This window comes from Parasteatoda tepidariorum, chromosome 4, assembly GCF_043381705.1.
Source record: "Parasteatoda tepidariorum isolate YZ-2023 chromosome 4, CAS_Ptep_4.0, whole genome shotgun sequence".
Lineage (NCBI taxonomy): Eukaryota > Metazoa > Arthropoda > Arachnida > Araneae > Theridiidae > Parasteatoda > Parasteatoda tepidariorum.
Window position 1 is genome coordinate 17807630 of NC_092207.1, and position 20215 is coordinate 17827844.

At 31.1% G+C, this 20215-nt stretch overlaps 1 protein-coding gene across 1 annotated transcript; it reads left to right on the forward strand.

The window, feature by feature from the left end:
• Nucleotides 1-8622: 8622 nt before the first annotated feature.
• Nucleotides 8623-19413, forward strand: LOC122269730 (uncharacterized). Its single transcript, XM_043044157.2, has 6 exons — nucleotides 8623-8788; nucleotides 9222-9277; nucleotides 14751-14852; nucleotides 16759-16794; nucleotides 18052-18078; nucleotides 19230-19413. The coding sequence occupies exons 1-6, from the start codon at nucleotides 8689-8691 to the stop codon at nucleotides 19242-19244; spliced, it is 336 nt and encodes a 111-aa protein (XP_042900091.1). The 5' UTR covers nucleotides 8623-8688; the 3' UTR covers nucleotides 19245-19413.
• The last annotated feature ends 802 nt before the right edge of the window (nucleotides 19414-20215 follow it).

A 20215-nucleotide genomic window follows, 5' to 3' on the forward strand; every position in this document is an offset into this window, starting at 1 on the left:
CGCCCACATGTTGCGCGGACTGTTAGAGACTTCTGTTCAGCACAACGCATGCAACTTCTTCCTTGGCCTGCTTATTCGCCGGATATGTCGCCTATTGAGCACGTGTGGGATATGGTTGGTCGGCGTCTCACTCGTGATCCGCGTCCTGCAGTTTCCAAAGACGAACTTTGGTTGCGCATACAAGCGATATGGAATTCTCTTCCTCAAGCAGATATTCAACATCTGTTTGACTCCATGCCACGTCGTATAGCAGCACTTATTGCAGCGCGTGGTGGCTGCACCAAATACTGATTTCGGACGCTTAATTTGTTTCTTTTGTTTTGAAAATTTCATCATTTATTTGTATCAGTACAAGTCGTTTCTGCATTAAATTTCATTTGATTCTGATGATTCTTTCATGGTGTTGCATTTTCTACAAACAGCAGTTTATAAAAGTTTCTATTTCTTCATTATGAATAATACATTTTGATTTTTTTTTAAAATACTAGTAAATAGCTTTGTCTATTTTTAGACATACTGTTGCGAATCTATAAAATTAAATAAAAAGATTGCAAGCTGTAAAAGTTTCTATTTCTTCTTTATGAATGATACCTTCTTGAGTTTTTCAAAATACTTGTAAATAGTCTTGTTTGTTTTTAGACATAAAACTTTACAAGTCTTTAAAATCGAATAAGGATATTATAGGCTGTAAAGATTTTCAATTTCTTCATTTTTTAAAGCACTAATAAATAGTCTTGTGTGTTCTTAAACATACTACTTCACAAATCTATAAAATTAAATAAAGAGGTTAAAAGCTGTAACAGATTCTATATCTCCAGCATGAATTACATTCTGTACTTTTTATAAAATAATAAAGAACAGTCTTGTCCCGTTTTTAGACGTAAAACGTTACAAATTTTTAAAATTGAACAAAGAGATTGCAAGCTGTAAAAATTTTTTATTGCTCCTATATGAGTTCTGAATTTTTTAAAGAACTATAGTCTGTAAAAATAATCTAGTCTGTTTTTAGATATACAACATTGCAAATCACGTAAAATTAACTCAATGAATTACAAAAAGATTTAGTAAATATAATTATTTTTATTTTGTTTGAAAGACTTTTTTATGTTCCTTAAACTTTTGAGGGTAAAGTCGGCCGCAATTAATGCAAATATTATCAACATCAATTAAAAAATATTAGTATAAAAATATCAAAACTGCATTTTCAGTATTTAAAAAAAAATATTTTAGACTGAGAGAAATAAAACTTTTATTGTTTCATTCGTAATGCAATACAAATGAATAAATGAGAGATTATTAACTATAGTATGTTAGAAATAACATTAATAAAGTATATGTCTTATTTATGTATGTCTTATTTCTATTTTATATAGAACAAATTTGGTGTCAGCTGCCTTGCGCGCTTTTCCAATTTGATTTAATGATTTAATGTTTCAATGTGTTTATTTACCTCTTATGTATCAATATTGACGTAAATTGAATTGATTTTATGATTAAAGTGTTATAATATCATATGATTAACTAAATATTTGTATTCACAGGATTTGAATGAATATTTGAAGACGGAAGTAAGTAAAATGTTGTATTTTTGTGAATTTTTATCTCCTTATAACGAGTTTTTTTTAAAATTTCCAATGAGCTGCACAATCGGTCTTGCCGATGAGCAGATCTAGTGCGTTCTCCAGAGGTGGTATCTACTCTTTCAGGACCACCACAATGGGTGAGATACCGTTGGTCATGTTAATTTGGACGTCTAGTTTCTGCCACACTAGATGGCAGCACCGAGACTCCATCTCGATGCTATAGTGCACTAGGGATTTAATTATTCCGGAAATGCCAAGAGCCAATAAGGCACTCCAGGGATCTTTTACATGCCGCATAATCATACGACATGCCCGCTGAGGATTTTCTGCATCCCTAAAAGCCGGTGTCTGGGCCGGGGATCGAGCCCACAGACTTGGGCTCAGAAGGCCGACGACAAACCAACTGCGTCACCCAGCCACGATAACGAATTTTAATGGGTGTGCTTTTATTATTTTTTAAGCAGTAGCACACATTTAGATGTTTCATTATACTGCTGTTAACTTATCAACGTTCTGACACATTTCTGAAGCTTTTACAAATACATGTATTATTCTGCAATTTTTGAGCTTTATTATCTTTAACAAATAATGAGCCTGATGAAGATTTTTTTTTTCTCTTCCAATGCCCACCTGTGTTAACATCCGTCAACTCAGGCATATACAGGACGATTTTGTTGGCCTCTCTTTCAGGGAGGCCCCGTATTCTCCCACAGTGAGGACAGATAGTACAAAGAAAGAAAGAACATTCATGCTTTGCCCGGGATTCGAACCCAGAACCTTTCTGATGCAAGGACAGTTCCCTGCCTCCAACACAGCCGGTCGGCAGTATGATGAAGATATTCGTTAATTATCTCTGACGCATTTAAAAAAAAAAGAAAAACCAATAAAAACATTGTTTTTAATTTTTTGCATAAAACTGAAAAGTGTTAAAATTATATATTTACCTTGAATAGCAATATTTATGTCCTAGTTTGAGTTAAGAACTTTTAATTATGAGAATTTAAAACTCTTAAAGAATTTCCCAATCATAAGAATAATATTTTTCTTTTTGACTTTTTTCAAACATAAATATAAATAATTATAAAAGCAATTTAATGGTGTATTAAAATATNAAAAAAAAAAAAAAAAAAAAAATATTTAAAAGCTGTTGAATAGTATTTAAATAATAGTAGTTTATTGCTTTTTAACCGTTTGCTATTTTATTGGTAGAAAAACCAAAGCAATAGTCATAAAGTAAAATGCTTTCAAAATATTTTCTTTTTTCTAAAATTTAAACCACGATGCAAACAGGCAACACTGGTGCGTGAAAAATTTTTCACAATTTTTTAGTTGTGCCGAATAATAAACTATATGAAAACAGAATAAATAAATAAATATAAATTAATTATTTTTATACAAAAAATTTTACGTATTTAATTTTATCAGATGTTACAATTAGATTGAGTTCTTTTAGTCTGATTGAGTTCTTTGAGTTGATTGAGTTCCTTCGTATTTTAAGTTAAAATTACTATACTTATCTTTTTAGGAATGCCAACCGTGAGGAAGAAGGAAAAATCATTCAAATCAAGTCAAATGAACACCAAGAAAAGTCTTTACAACTATTCCTAAAGAAAACGAAAAATACCCTGTGTATTATTAGTTGCTTGTTAAAAGTTTATTTTTCAATAAAATATGATTAAAAACTGAGATACACCGTGTTTTTTTTTGCAGTGAATGGTGTTTCTTTCTTTTTTATTAAAGGTGCAACTGATTAATCGCGAGAAAAAAAACACAGTCTTAACATAAGTTCTTATGGAGTAAAATAAAACGAAAAATACACAGGTATTAGTGTTCATTGTTTTCACAGTCGTTTATGTTTAGAAATGCATCCGACAATTACATGCCACTTGTCCAGACTTTCAGTACCCGAACCCTACGCGGTACCTGGTGCCCGAACCCTGATTTTAGTCTCAAGACTTGGTTCCGGGTACCCGTATTCGGCCAATTTTACAGGATATCTAGTTCCGGGTAACCCTCTTTCATGATCGATTCAATCATGCTCAAAATAATAGTAATTTTTGATTTTTATGTTTAGTGATGCATCCGGCAATTACATGGCACTTGTCCAGTCTTTCAGTACCCGGACCCTACGCGGTACCTGGTGCCCAAACCCTGATTTTAGTCTCAAGACTTGGTTCCGGGTACCCGTATTCGGTCAATTTTAAAGGGTATCTAGTTCCGGGTGACCCTCTTTCATGATCGATTCAATCATGTTCAAAATAATAGTAATTTTTGAAAAAGTAATTTTCTAAAATTAATGTATTACATCCGTTCATTAATAAATCACGTTACTAATTGATTGTAAAAAAAAACGGATTAAATTACGAAAAAGAAGAACCGGAAAACATACCGTAAAATCCACTTTTAGCGGAACATGTTACGGGACAAAAAAATCTGATATTCGGTAACTTTTATAGTAATAATTATCGTAATATTACTGAACTACTTAAATTAAATAAACAATGCTGTTAAACTTAAGGTACAATATTTTTCGGCAAAAACGGATTTCTCTGTAAAATGGATTTTACGAGTAATGCACCCAAAGCTCCGGCACTTTATACTGTAATTTGATCAGATATTTTTTATAGTGTACGATTACATATTATTATTATTATTTATTACCTGGTAAAGTATTCACCCTTGGAATATGCTCTCTGAAGGTAAAAGACTTGCAAATTCATAAATCAATGGTAAAAATAATTTTAACTAAATTAATATGATACTTAAGTAAAAGCAAAATTAAAAATAAGTAACGACATTAATTTTTTACTTTAAGTTAATAAAATCATAATGAACAAAATACGAAGATAACTATTGAGAAATACAATATAAGTATGTTACTCTAATAATGAATTTACTTTCACCAAATGAATATATGTAATACAGTCAAACCCCGTTACAGTGAACAGGGTTTATAGTGAACTCTCGGATATAGTGAACGAAATTGCTTTGCTATATGCATATAATATTATTTTTTGTGGATATAGAGAACCAAAAGAAGTGAGGAAATTGGATATTATAAACTTTTTCTGCCTTCGTTTGATTTTTTTTCATTTTTTGGTGATTTCGAAATTTCTGCATAAAATACATATACCGATTTTTAAAACCAACTATTGAGTGGAATGGAGCCATAAGCTTTTTTTCTTTTTTGCATCTTCTATCTCAGTCTCCCATCCCTAAGTAAAGGCCATCACTGTACGCAAGACGAAGAGTAATAAAAAATAAAAGTTTACACATCTTTTGGTTATTACATGTTGTTTAATCATTTTTGTACTTCTTTTTATGGGCCATTTATTTAAATAATGTGTAATAAAAGGGAGCAACTTGGAAAAATTAGTTATAATTGTTCGTAGTGCGGATATAGTGAATTCCTGGTTATAGTGAACCGAAATTTTGGTCCCTTGCAGGTTCACTATAGCGGGGTTTGAATGTATAATAGGTCCTCGATATAAAAATATATCCCTCTACAACAATAAATTCATTTTTTTCTCTCCGAAATACTGTTGTAACGAGGTTTTACTGTAGTACAATACTGAAAAGTAAATTTAACCGAATAACAGGTTTTTATGCTATCCTCTAAGATACTATAATAACCACAGTAGAAATTTTCTTACGTATTATTAGATTCTATTTTAATGTTTATTTTACAAGAGCAGTAGAGCCGAAAACTGGGTTAATTTTATCATATTGTAGTAGTTTTTGTCATGCTGTTTTCTCAGTGTATAAAGCATAATTTATCGCTATTTTATTCTCGAAAGGAACTTATAATCAATCCCAATTTCATCTATTTTGCCACTGTGCTCAAATTTCAATTCAAGATCTGTGCCTGATGCCAATTCAAATTTATAAATAATGTTAAGGAAAATTTATCACCAACAGAATTTTTTGCCAATTTTTGACACTAAAAAACAAATAGACATAAAACTAAAAGGAAAAAAATCATAAAATAAAACAATAATAAGTAGGCTAAAGAGGAAAAAACAATTTATATGTCGTCAAATTTAAAACGGAAAACGTGCATAAATAGAATAACTTAAGTTACCGTCATGTGGGGCTACTTTGTGCAGGAGTTTGCAGTTTTTGAACTTTGACATGTAAAAAAACTATGTTAATTCAAACTTTAGTAAAATTTATCGATATTATATTCATAACTGGACTCAGACGAGTGAATTTGATCAATATTGGCATTATTTGTATGTAATATTTACAAATAATAAGTCAAAACATACCTTGCACAAAGTAGCTTCCAAGTGGGGCTACTTTGTGCAGTGATAGGAATTCAGTTTAATAATCATGTTTTTAGTAAAATATTGATATAAAATTGTTGAAATAGTTAATTATTGACATTTTTAATAACAAAAACATCAAGATATGTAAAGATATTAATTTGAAAATAATTTTCAGCGATAAAAAACCATTTTTTATAACGAATTTTTTCTTAAAAAAATGTTTATTTGAAAACATTTGAGTTTAAACAAAAGGAAACCATATACATTTTTGAACATTGAAATGGATGAAATTTAAGAAATAATAATTATTACATATTCATCAACATTTATAATATCGATAAATTTGAACATAACATGATTGAATAAACATGATAGAACTTGCTCTTCAGTTTCTGTCAAAATCACCTGATGTCCTATAAAATATATTTTTATGTGTTAAATAGTTTGATTAATTCATTAGAAAAATCTTTGTAGAAGAAAAATAATAGTTTACCAGCACGTTTTACGTGTTTCTTGTGAATTTTACTAGAGATAGTATTTTTGTGGATTTTGTACTTCCGAGAAGCTTCTGCAATCGACATACCACTAGCAACTGCATGCAAACATTGTTGCAGCTTTTCTAAAGTGTAATCACTGTAGTTTCTCGTTCTAGATATTTTTTTTATAACGTCTGACAATTTTTCTGTCGAAAAAAACCGGATGAAACCTTGCACAAAGTAGCCCCACAGTGCATTTTTTTTTTCATTTTCCGTTTATTTGTTATTAATTTTCAAGTCTTTTTTAACGCTAGCATGATATAATTGTTTATTAATATATAAATAAAAAATTTTGCACTTACAACAATTGTTTTATCAACGTCTTTGCATTTCACAGCTAAAGTTTCCACGCACACTTTTCGACGTCCGACGTTCTCGGAAAGTTATTGAAATTGGATAAACAAAACACACTCTGAGATTGTTTTAAAATTCGAAAATTTTTTTGTAGGAGACTTCTATCTTCAAATTCCACACATTTTTAACGTGAAGAAAACATAATACTGGATAGCAGCACTTGAAAAGTGCCAAATTTGAATTTGCACAAAGTAGCCCCCGCTGCACAAAGTAGCCCCACATGACGGTATTAATTTCTATCACTCCAGTTGGAAGTGCTTTTCTGCCACAGATTTTTAAAATAGGTAAGATGAAAATAAAACTATTTTCTTTTCAGTTTTCTTGAAAAACATAGGTTTAAGAATTTGTATTTTGTTATTGATTTAATATTTTGTTAGGAACAATTCGTTTGTTTGAATGCGATGCAACACTAGTTAGATTTAATTTATTTATTCTAGAGAGTTTTCTTTTATCATACACTGTCAGAAATTTCTCGGCAAAAATGGTTAAATAACAATTTATTGAATGGTTATTTTACCATATTTAATCGAAACAGTCAGATAACCATAAATAAAATGGTAATCAAACTGTTAAGTTTGTTAGAAAAACTGTTTATTAACTGCTTTCACCTAATACGGTTAAACAACCAAAATTTTATCGCACCCACTAGAACCACCTAATGAAGTTACTTAGTTCTTTGCAACTGAGTACACATTATAGCAGAGCGGGGTTATCAGTCAATCTCATGACCGGCAGTACTGGAGTTCGAGTCCTAGTGTTGACACCACAATATTTCCTCCATTCTCTTCAACACATGAAGAATTTCCAGTGTCCGTCACTCTCGATTGCCCGTTACCTTACGAAAAGCCGAGCTCCTATGTCTAGTAAAATAAAATAAAAATTTTTTACGTTTTTGAAAATGCTAGTTGTAAATGGTTAAAAAACTGTATAGTTTTGTATTCATGGTTTATAATCATACTTTTTTTTAAATGGTTTCAAAACCATAAATTAAAAAAAATGTTCTTTACCGTAAACTTTTGGGTTAATCGGGTGGACTGACAGCTGCCAGTTGTTTCACCATAATTTTAGAACAAAAATTTTAACAGTGTACTTTAAATGCAATCATCTATCATGATTCAAAAAAATAATTTCCAGTACTGCATTTTTTTTAAGAGGCTTTCAGTAAAAAATTTAAAAAAAATTCACTTCGCATGTCTCAAATCTTAATTTACTTTTAGTAAAATATTAAAAATTTCAGTATGTATCATTTGAAATTTTAGTTAGCTTTAAGTAAAAAATTAAAAATTTCTTTAAAGGTATCATTATAAATCTAAATTTTGACCTAATTTTAATTCCAGATTTATTATCTTCATCCAAGGATAAAAGGCCCATTTATCAGTTTGAACCTTTTGTGATTTAGTTACTGACAGAAAACTAATTCAATTGAGTATCTGAACAAACAAAAAAACGATATTCCGTTTTAAAGTTTGGGTGAAATCTGACTTAAAAAATGCAAGGAAAAAGGTATATGTCCATATTTATATTTACTATTGCGAAGTTATAAATGAAAATGGAAAGTATGAAATTGTTCTTAGATATACATTAAATTTTTCTTCTTTAATTTTACATGTTTTTCCCAAATTTGTTGTGAAATATTACACGTCATTCTCACGTGAGGGTCTACCAAGGATTTGGATTTGTAAGGAATTTCCTGAAAAATGTTTACCTGCCTATGTAAATGAATGGTAATTTCCTTTACAACATGTTTTATAAGCACTTTCTAACAATAAGTATTATTCCTAAAAGGAAAAATATTAGTTATAGCGTGATTAAAAACGTTACTTCACTAACAGATATAGTTTTGAAATTTTTCCTTGTTTCATCATATATAAAATTTTCATTTTGAGTTTTGGAAGCATTGCATACTTCGAAACGTTTGAATTTTCAAGTAAAATTCATTAAAAAAAAATGTCTGCACTCCTCCTTTCAGTAATTTGCGTGATTTTTGTCATTGGAGCACCCTGTGCCGGTCATGAGTACGACTTGGAAAAAGTGAAAAATGGAATATGTAAGATTTGCAAATTAATTATCTTTTTTTCAATATTTTTTATAATTTTTTTTAATCATTTGCATAATGTTACATAGAATCTTATAGTGCGTACAATAATATGTCCAGGAACTGTATAAGATTTTTGTTCAGAAACATGCTCCTGTAAAAATGTATTTTTCGGTAAAGTAACGGTAATTTTCACCCTACTTTTATCCGCAATTTTTTGCAGTTGTGATTAATGAAAAATGATGATTTGTAATTTTAACCTTGTTTGGGAATGAGTATGATGAATAGAGAATATTGTATGCAATAATGACTTGAGTCTATATTCACGCTTAATGAATATAGTCAAGTGTTCACATCTATGTGTTTCAATGTATATTTTGCAAACATTTGTCTGATTTGCATAATTAAAGTTTTCGATTTCTGATATAGTGAATAACGTTTGCAGGTGTTGAAAAAAATAAGGAGCTGTCAGTTTGCTGTAGAAAAATTCTTGTACCAATGGTAAGTTGCTTACTCAGAGTTCATTTTATAAAAAATTTAGGTAAAAAAAAAATATTTTTTCTTATTCTGTATATTTGGAATAAAATGGGCTTACTTAACTTCTACACAAGTAAGACCTCTAAGCTTTATCCGCAAATTATTTAAAACCCCCGATTTCTCTGTAATTGATCAGGAATAACATGATTCAATCGGATGTGATTATTTCCCCCCCCCCTTAAAAACTTTGTTCTCTGCTCGCACCACTCTCCAGTAGTAGTAGTTGTAGCAGTTCATTTATGTCGTACTAGAGCTGCAGAATGGACTATCGGCGACGGTTTGGGAAGCATCCCTGAGGATGATCCGAAGACATGCCAACACAATTTTGATCCTCTGCAGAGGGGATGGCACCCCCGCTTCGGTAGCCCGACGACCTGCGCACGAAGTCGAGCACTTTACGGTAGAACAGTTTAACGAGGACCAATACCGCACACACTCGGTTCCTACGCAAACTGATCCAAGTGGTCACCCACCCGCTCACTGCCAGTGATGCTCCGCTCTCCACTCCCCAGAGTTGTATTGCATTCATCTTTGATCTTTTTTCCTTAAAGTGGATATCTCTTTAAAAGAGAAAAAAATATAAATCATTTTTTGACTTTTATGTAACAGCATTGTGTTAATAATTGTAGCAAAATTAATGAATAATAGAGTCTGAATTCAAAAATTATATAACTGTACTTGAAAAAAAAATAAAGAATGCAAAATGCTAATAATAAAAATAAACTAATGAAAAGTAATTTTACTTGTTAACGAGACTAATATATAATTATAATAGTTATAATAGCAAATGGTTTTTATCTCTCTCAAGTAACGTTTTTTCTAAGGAATTCTTTTTAAAAAGTTATGCAAAAATGTTCAAATTTACATCTGGCATCTGACAAAATCTAGTATCTCTTTTTTCTGTTTTCCAGCTCCTTTTTTTGTTACATTCGACACCAATTCAAGGCGATGTCTCAGGGAATAGAGATTCGCCTGCCAATGACGTGAACCGGGGTTCGAACCCGGCGATACGAATTACGCATCAGGCTAGCACCGGCCACAGTTCTGACGTGAAATATCCTCAGTGGTAGATGGGTCATGGGCCAGAGTCCCCTTGCCGTCAGTCTAACCGTGGGAGGTTCTCGTGTTCTTCTTCTACATGTAACGCAAATGCGGGCTAGTTTCATCAGAAAGTCCTCCACGAAGGCAAATTTCTCCCTATACTCGATCCAGGAGTTCCCTTTTCTTCTGGATTGAGTTCAATATTAAAAGGCAACGGAGTTGAACATTAGTAGTCCCAAAAATGGGTCGGCTGTTCTACGACGGTTATGTACATGAAAAAACATCTCAATAGAAATAAAAAGTTTTTGTAAAATAACAGATCAATTTTCATTATAAAAAACAAAAGAGAAAGAGAGAAAATTTGTAAAAAAAAAAAAGTCAATTAAAATTTTTAACACTTAAGTTCAATAACTTTCAAACAAATTGGTATTAAAAATAAAAACTCGAGTTGAATTAAAAAAAAAAAATCAAAATTCAACTCTTTTGTTGCATTTCTGTCAGCTGCATGGCGTCCGGCGTGAACACGTTTAATTATTAATAATTCTCAAAATTACTATCGAATGTAGAATTTCCTTATTTCCCCATAATCCTAGAAACCGAAATCTCTCAATGTCGGGATTACTTGCTGAGGTTGGCCTTAAAGAAAAAGCGTGTTGCACTCCAGTGGATTCCTGGCCACTGTGGAGTTATGGAAACGAGCTGGCAGATTTTCCAGCGAAGAACCGCTCGAGATTGCTTCAGTCAAGATATTCAAAAATGTCATATCATTCTATAAAGTTGTATCTTAAACAGATAATGATAAAAATTTTTTAAAGTTCAACTACTTGACCGTTTGCAGTCAAAGCTGTGGAGAGTTGGTGATCTTATGGCCATTACCGATTCTCCACGTGGAGAAGCTGTTGCAAAATTCTATCTTTTGACCGGACATTCTCTATCGCATTGGGGTGTTTCACCATCCAAACTGCCCCCTATGTAATTTGGCATGGCCTATGAATAGAGACCACCTCCACCGTTGCTCATCACTGCATGGCGACTCTGAGACATCACTGCATTGGCGTGCAAGAGAACTTTTAATGGGGCAATGACTTCGGTCAATTTCTTTTATGTCATCTGTTCTACTGTGAATTTGTTGTTTTAATTATTTCTTTTCATTGCCTTGCCATTAGAAGAAAAAAAACTTTCCAAGTCTTACAGTTTTCGCAGTGCAAAACTGGATTTGAATATGTAAAACAGCTGCGTTGATTCTTACGATGTTTTAGTGAGCTAGGAGCCGGCACTACTTGATCGCTTCGCTCGCCAACTCTCAAACTCGCCAAGCTCACCAACTTCGGTTGCCATTGCTACTCATTAATTATTGATTTTTCTTTAGCGTCATTATTTATCACAAGAACTGAGAAAATTTTCTTTTCAAAATATATGATTTTTTTTTGGCTTTATAGAAGTCAACATTTTGTACACATGTTAATTTTAACACTAAACATATCAACACTTAATCTATATCTATTTCTACCATAGCCGGTTAAATGACCGGTTTCTTAATTGAATATATAAAATATTGATGTTAGGAAGGAAGTAAACAAAAAAACTTTATTATAATTAAGCAAAATCGTATATTGCCAATTTTTATGTATTGCAAACACAAAGAATAAGAATTTTTAATTAATTGCTCAGCGCATATTTTACATATACATTGTGTTTCCATTGTACATTTTCCGCAGACATATTTTTCACATTCAGAACAAATTTTGATGGTTTTATTGTCGTTACAATATCCTATTTGGCATGTCTTACGTTCAGCCAGTATATCCTCCTTTTCAGAAAATTCATCTTCCTCAATTTCCGAAAAATCTTCGCCGATATTATTCATTTCTTCTAAGAACTTGGACTGTCTTGATTGTTTCGACATTTTTCTGGATAAAAGTAACCTAGGTAGTTAGAAATGACGTAAAGCTATCAAAACAAAATATAAGCTACTTGCCAAAACTTTTAGTTTTTGTCACTTTTTCTTACACAAAAAAGCCAATTCGAAATTTTCGGTATTTGCCTGAAATTTGGATTCACAGTTATTCTGATTGAACTAATTACGCAATAATTTTTGCAGGAAATGTGCAACTAGTCGAATGCAATACGTTGAGCACGGAATACATCATAATTTCTGATCCGATAATCCTATAAAGCAATAAATTATTCTCCCGGTCGAATGACAGGTTGTGGTAGAAATAGGTATACGACAAGTATTATTCGAAACAAACAATACCAAAAAAATGCTATTAATAGAATATTAACTACATATAATTATCAGAGCCATGAAGCTAAATGTGCAAAAACGATAAGATGATACAAGCATTATCGATGCAAAAGTTCTTAAACGGTCACCTGACCGGCAGTTTCATGTTTAGTGTTAACAAATGAACGATAACTAGGATTTCAAAGAACAATAATCGATATTTGGAAAAAAAAATAATTTAAGGAAAAAGCATCGACTCTTAAAATTTTTTGAATAAAGAGAAGCATACTTAAATTACTAATTCAGTTTTTAAAGCCCATATTTTCTATATTTTTTAAATGAAAATAAAATAAATAATTTTTAGAGGCTTTAAAAGCACACTTAAATGTAAATCAATTCCCAATACCTTTTTGTTTTTGAATAGTTTTCAAATATGCTTTGATTCGAGATTTAAATAATCACTGCTAAAAATATGTACTTTTTTTAGATTATTGAAACATTTATAATTGTTGGTTTATTTTTGGTTATTGTTAGTTAAAAAGTTTTTAAAAAATACTGATTCAATGAACAGAGAAAATGTAAATAATTTTGAAAATTTTTTTCAGCGGTTATTTTTATTTTTCCGGGCCTGGATAGCCTGGTTCGTAGGGTACTGGGTCTATATTCAAGAGTTCCCCTCTGTGTAGTAAATGGTGACCGATGCACGTTAAATCTATCGAGTCGCAAAGTCCTCCTTGTGCCCATAACAAATCCATGCCTCTGGGGGTACAGATCCAAGAGTTTTCCTTGTCTTCTAGATTGGTTCAAAATTAAAAGGCTATGGAGTTGAGCATTAGTAATCGTAAACCCAATAAAGTTCGTAAATACAAAAATATCAATCCCTTTAAAGTTTTGTTTTTTCAAAAGCAAACAAATCCATCATTGTCATTTTGAAATTAAAGTTTTAAACAATGCTTAGAGGAGTGATCAAATACGTTTTGGGGTTTTTGAAATTTTTCTTCATATGAGAAACAATGATTTTTAATTGGAGTCACCATCAACCAAGAGGAAATATTGGGATCTTTGCATATATCAATGGGCAGAAAAATCTTCAAATTTGTAGTAAATATTTTTCACTGGCCTCTCCTGTCTTGACCTGCTCTGACAACAAGACTTAGGACTACGCGGTATGATTTGGATGAACTTATTTTAATTAAATTCGCCAGCAATTAAAAACTTCTTGGCATGAATATCATGTTCAGAGTTAGAAAATTTCAAAAAAAGTCTCACGTACATTTAAAAAAAATTTTCTCGCGAATATTTCTATCTAGATAGCTATAATTTTATATTTTGCTATTTAATGTTTCAATCTCTAAACTGATGCGAAAATTTTTATACCTTAAATTTCAAAATTATTTAGAGTGATATTACATAGAATAGAAAAAAAACTACAATATTAAATAAAAAATAATAATAATAATAATAAATTACTTTTCTCACGGAACTATATGTGGATATACGAAGTTTATAATTATGTGCTGAAAATTTTTCGACTTACTATGATGATGTAGCGAGATGTGGTGACATACGCAAACGGTAAAATTAACATCAGCTCTCCTGACCTATTAGGGAGGTCATATTTTCCAGTTTGCGACTACCACTCCTTTAATCATGAGTGTCTGGGTTCGATCCCCACCGGATTCTCCGTGTAGTAAATGGTGACGGATGCACGTAAAATCTGTGGAGTCGTAAAGTCCTCCATGTTCCCATAACAAATCAATACCATTCCAGAAGACAAGGAAACTCCTGGATTAGTTCAAATCACAAGGCTACGGTTTTGAACTGTAGTACTGAGTTGATTAGTAGTCGTAAACCTAAAATTGGGTCGGCTGTTCAATGACAAATATAAAAAATGAAACAAAGATTCTTGAGAGCCAGAAAAAGGCATGTTTAATCAGAGAAAGTCCGCTTTTGCGTCTAATTCAGCAACTTAAAATATAGCTGGTACTAATAAATTAGCATATTTAAGGCTAAGTTCTTATACCATTTAGAAAAATCCCAGCCCATGTAAATCCCATCGTTATATCAAAAATTATTCACTGTGTTCACTTTTTATTTTATTTTGCACACGAAACCTCGCATTATTTTCCGATGATGTCAGATTGCAATGTTTTTTACTATGTTTTCCAGGTGGACAAAATTGAGAGTACAGGATGCAATGTAGTAACAAAAGTTTGCGGAAGAGAGATGGCAACAAGTTTTTGCGAATACTCTGTAGAAGAAATCAAAAGCGTTTGTAGAAATTTTAATATTATCTTAAATGGTTATTTATTGTTACTGCTATTTAATTGGAAGAACGTAGTTAACCTCTGTACTTTGTACTGTGAGAGCTAAAGGAAGGACGATCGCTTAATAAATATGCAATGTGGTCTGATGAAGTTCATATAATCTAAAACCAGTGTATCATAAATTTAAAAATCTTTAAAAAACAAACTTTCTCTCTATCTCTCTCCTCTTTCTCTCACTCTCTCTTTCTCTCTCTCTCTCTCTCTCTCTCTCTCTCTCTCTCTATNTATATATATATATATATATATATATACAACGATGAGCCACTACATTATGACCACCATCCATCTTTAACAATGAGCTCGCCTAGGAACAATGTTTTCATGGTCACATTAGGACCCATAATCCTCATAGAACAATCCCTGACGTCTGTAAGCTACTTGAACATAGTTGCAAACCAGGTTCACCCATTCATGGCAACAGTTTTTCCTTCGGGGATGGTGTTTATGTATTAATGCGCCATGTCATAGGGGTCAAATCGTCATGGATTGGTTCGAGGAACATTCCAGTGACTTTCAAGTCATGTCTCGACCCCCAAGTTCACCTGACCTTAATCCAATAGAGCATTTGTGGTCCTACTTAGAAAACCAAATTCGTGCTGCCACGCTACTCCCTCGCAATGTGAGGGAATTGCAAGACCAGTTGGTGAGCGCTTGGTACCAGACACCTCAGGCTGCCTATCGGCACCTTGTGGAATCAATGCCACGGCGGGTGCTAGCAGTTTTGAGGGCTAAAGGTGGTCTTACATGCTATTAGCAGGGTGGTCATAATGTAATGGCTCTTCGGTGTATATATTACTGTGAATGACTGTAATCAGTGGTTGTTAAAAGTCACACAGTCGCTTTATTACAATACTCAATTCAGTAATAGTTTTGTTCACATATAAATATTTGCCTAATTAAATTTCATAAAGTAAAAAATTACCCTTCTCCTTTAACCTATAGAACCTAACTGTTAACTAACTGGAGTCAGAGTCGAGTAAAATTTTTCTGACAACGACTCTTGCAAAAGTTTCTCCACTTCCGACTTCACAGCTATCTAATAAGCATACACATGTGATCCAAAGTTTTATTAAAATGAAGAACTTATCGAATAAAGGTTAAATAGCCAAATTCAAGTCAGTGTTGTGTAGATTACTTAGGAAAAGTATCTCCCTCGAATTGGATACCTGCAAGTGACGCCATCGTAGATAAATCGTGACCTTTGTCGATTCAAAAGCCAATAGGTTTGATACACACGTGTAGCGTCGCCTACAGTCTCCCAATTAAATCGGATATAAATCATGTGGTCATAAATCATAATTACTTCACTTAATAAAGGCATAATCACTTCACTTCTTCAGTTGCAAGTACTCTATTGAAGACAAGAGCTTAATAAGTACTACAGTAGGGAACCGATTATCCGGAACGATCGGGACCATCGCTATTCCGGATAACTGATTTTTCCGGTTTTCTGAATCGCTACAAAAAGCCGTTTTTTTTTACTGTTAAACCCAACTAAAAAAAAAGTGGAAATAATCTTAAAAAGAAGAAAAAACGATGAAGTAATACACTAATGATTATTTTCTAAAATGATGGTAAGGTAAACATCTTTCAAAATAGAAAGAAAAATCCTTAAATCCTATGAGAAAAAAATGTTTTTTTTTTTTTTTAAATGGCGGGAAAATTTATCGAATTTCGTTCCGGTTTTTTAGTTTTCAGATTTTCTGATTTCCGGATAATGGGTTCTGTACTGTACATCAGAAAAAAAAATTAAAACTAATTCACTTAATGTTTTTTTGGTATAAATTGTTTTTTCAATTTATTGTTTTAATACGCTGCCTTAATTTCGTTTTTTTATTTTTATTTTTCAGTGTCACGAGTGCCTGATGAAGAAACTTGAGGGTGATGTAAGTATTGGTATTGCATAAACACTATTAAGTGTTTTATTCAAACATCATCTGGCCTTAGTTTTTCATGCATTGAACAAATGAATATAGAAGATGTGTTATATCAGAGTACGTCGTGCATTGGAGCAGAGTATACAGTACAAACAGGCGTCAGTACTTTTGAAAAGTAAAAACAGAACCAGCGTTTCTCATTGCCTAAAATATGTGTAAATGGATATGTAATCAACATTTTTCATTATTTTCTAATCTAAATCATAATAAAGAAGAAAGTGCACTGTCGATATAAGTAGTTAGCTAAAGTGCACTACAGAAATAGATTTTCTTTTTTTTCTTCCCTGTACTAATATGTATTCCTGTTTCTCCCTGTACTGATATGTATCAGTTAAATTTCCAATGGGTAACAGGGATCTTTTTACATAATTATATCAGAAAAATGAAATAAGTATTTTTAATTTGTTTTTATGCAAAACCATTGATAGATGGATCAAGAACAACAATTGAAAACTAAGTTTAAATCTTGATATAGCAAATCTTTGAAGAACGTGGTGAAGACTCCTAGTTCCCCACCCAGTATGAATAATTTATTTAAATTGCTGACGATTCGTCTTGTCTGTTTTTAGACATTTAGACTTACAAATATTTTGAACCAAATAAAGAGACTGCAAATTGTAAGAGTTCGCCCGGGACCTGAATTTTTTTCAAATAGTCTTGTCCGTTTTTGAGACAATATTGCAAGTCATATAAAATTAAGTCAATGAATTACAAAAAAACAATTTAGTAAATATAATTATTTTTACTTAGTTTTGAGGATTTTCTTTTATGTTCCTCAAAATTTTGAGAGCATTTAATAAAATTATTATGAACATTAATTAAAATATATTGGCTTAAGAATTATCAAAACTACATTTTCAGTATTTAAAAAAAAAAATATTTTAGACTGAAAAATAAATTTGCAATGCAATACAAATNATTTAGTAAATATAATTATTTTTACTTAGTTTTGAGGATTTTCTTTTATGTTCCTCAAAATTTTGAGAGCATTTAATAAAATTATTATGAACATTAATTAAAATATATTGGTTTAAGAATTATCAAAACTACATTTTCAGTATTTAAAAAAAAAATATTTCAGACTGAAAAATAAATTTGTAATGCAATACAAATGAATAAATGAGAAATTATTAACAATAGTAGGTTAGAAATGCATTAATAAAGTGTTTTAATATAATATGATAAACTGCATTTTTTTATTCACAGGATTTGGATAACTATAAGAAATTGCCAGTAAGTAAAATGTTGTATTTTTGTGAATTTTTATTTCCTTATAAAGATTTTTAGTAGGTGTGCTTTCATTATTTTTTAAGAATTAGCACATATTTAGATGTTTTATTAATGCTGATGTTAACTTATCAACATTCTGACACAATCTTTAAGCTTTCCAACTGCATGCATTTTTAATATTCATTATACTTTAACAATTAATGAGTATGACGAAGATACTCGCAAATTATCTCTGACACATTTAAAAAATAAAGATTCAATAAAAAGATTGTTTCTAATTTTTTCATAAAACTTAAAAGTGTTAAAATTGTATATTTGCTTTGAACAGCAATATTTATGTCTTAATTCGTGTTTAGAACCTTTCACTATGAGAATTTAAAACTCTTAAAGAATTTCCTAATCATAAGAATGATCGTTGTTTACTTTTTTAAAAAATTTAAACCACGATGCAAACAGGCAACACTAGTGTTTGAAAAATGTATCATTTTTTTAGATGTGCCGAATAATCAGCTATACAAAAACAGAACAAATAAATAAATATAAATTAATTATTTTTATACAAAAAATTTTACGTATTTAATTTTATCAGATGTAAGAATTAGATTGAGATCTGATTGTATCATTTCTGATTTATCATCAAAAATGTATCATTTTTTTAGATGCGCAGAATAATCAGCTATACAAAAACAGAATAAATAAATAAATATAAATTAATTATTTTTATTAAAAAAAAATTACGTATTTAATTTTATCAGACATAAGAATTAGATTGAGTTCTGATTGTATCATTTCTGATTTATCATCAAAAGTGTATCATTTTTTTGGATGTGCCGAATAATCAGCTATACAAAAACAGAATAAATATATGAATGTAAATTAATTATTTTTATTCAAAAAATTTTACGTATTTAATTTTATCAGACGTAAGAATTAGATAGAGTTCCGATTGCATCATTTCTGATTTATCATCAAAAATGTATCATTTTTTAAGATGTGCGGAATAATCAGCTATGCAAAAACAAGATAAATAAATAAATATAAATTAATTATTTTTATTCAAAGAAAGTTAGGTATTTAATTTCAAGAGGTGTACGAATTTGATTGACTTGTTTTAATGGCATTTTATATTAAAATTACTATCGTTATCTTTTTAGGAATGCCTATCGTAAGGAAGACAAATGAAGAATCATTCAAATCAAGACAAATGAAGATCAAGAAAAATCACTATAACTGTTAAAAAGGATAACGAAAACTACCCAGTGTATTATCATTTGCTTGATAAAAGTTCATTTTTCAATAAACCATGATTAAAAACTGTGCGCGTATTTTTACAGTGAATGGTGCTTCTTTTTTTTATTAAAGATGCAAATGATAAATCGCGAGGAAAAAAAAAAACATTCATTTAACATAAATTCTTATAGAGTAAAATAAAAAGAAAAATTCACTGGGATTAGTGCTCATTGTCCTCACAGTCGTCTATAATTAGAGATGCACTCGGTAATTATATGGTACTTGATCAGATTTTCGTTATCCGAACCCAGTAAGAGGAATTTCACTACGCGGTACCTGATTCCTGATCCCTGTTTTTAGTCTCAAGACATACTTCCGGGTACCCGTACTCGGCCAATTTTACTGGGTATCTAGTTCCGGGTAACACTCTTTCTCGTTCGATTCAATCATATTTAAAATCATAGTAATTCTTAAAGATAATAGTTGTTTTGAAATTAATGTATTGCATCAGTTTATTAACGAATCAAGTTAAAATAACTGGTTGTAAAAACCCGGCTTAAATTACGAAAAAGAAGAACCCGAGAACAAACGGTAAAATCCACTTTTCCCGGAACATGTTATGGGACAAAAAAATCTGATATACGGATTTCAGATAAATTAGAATTAACTAAACTCATTTTATGATTAATATTAAGTTTTTCGAATTTTTTTCAGATTTTTGAAAATAGCTATTTTTTACTATTTTTTTGACGCAAATTAAATCTTTGGTTTAAACCCTTGCTTCTCGCTCCCGTGAAAATGACGGGGTGAGGTTTCGCCTTCTATTTCTCGCTCCCGTGATACTCCCGGGCTGAAGTGTTCAGTAGTAATGCTCCAGTAAGAATAAAACTAATTCATTTCGTTTGCCCGG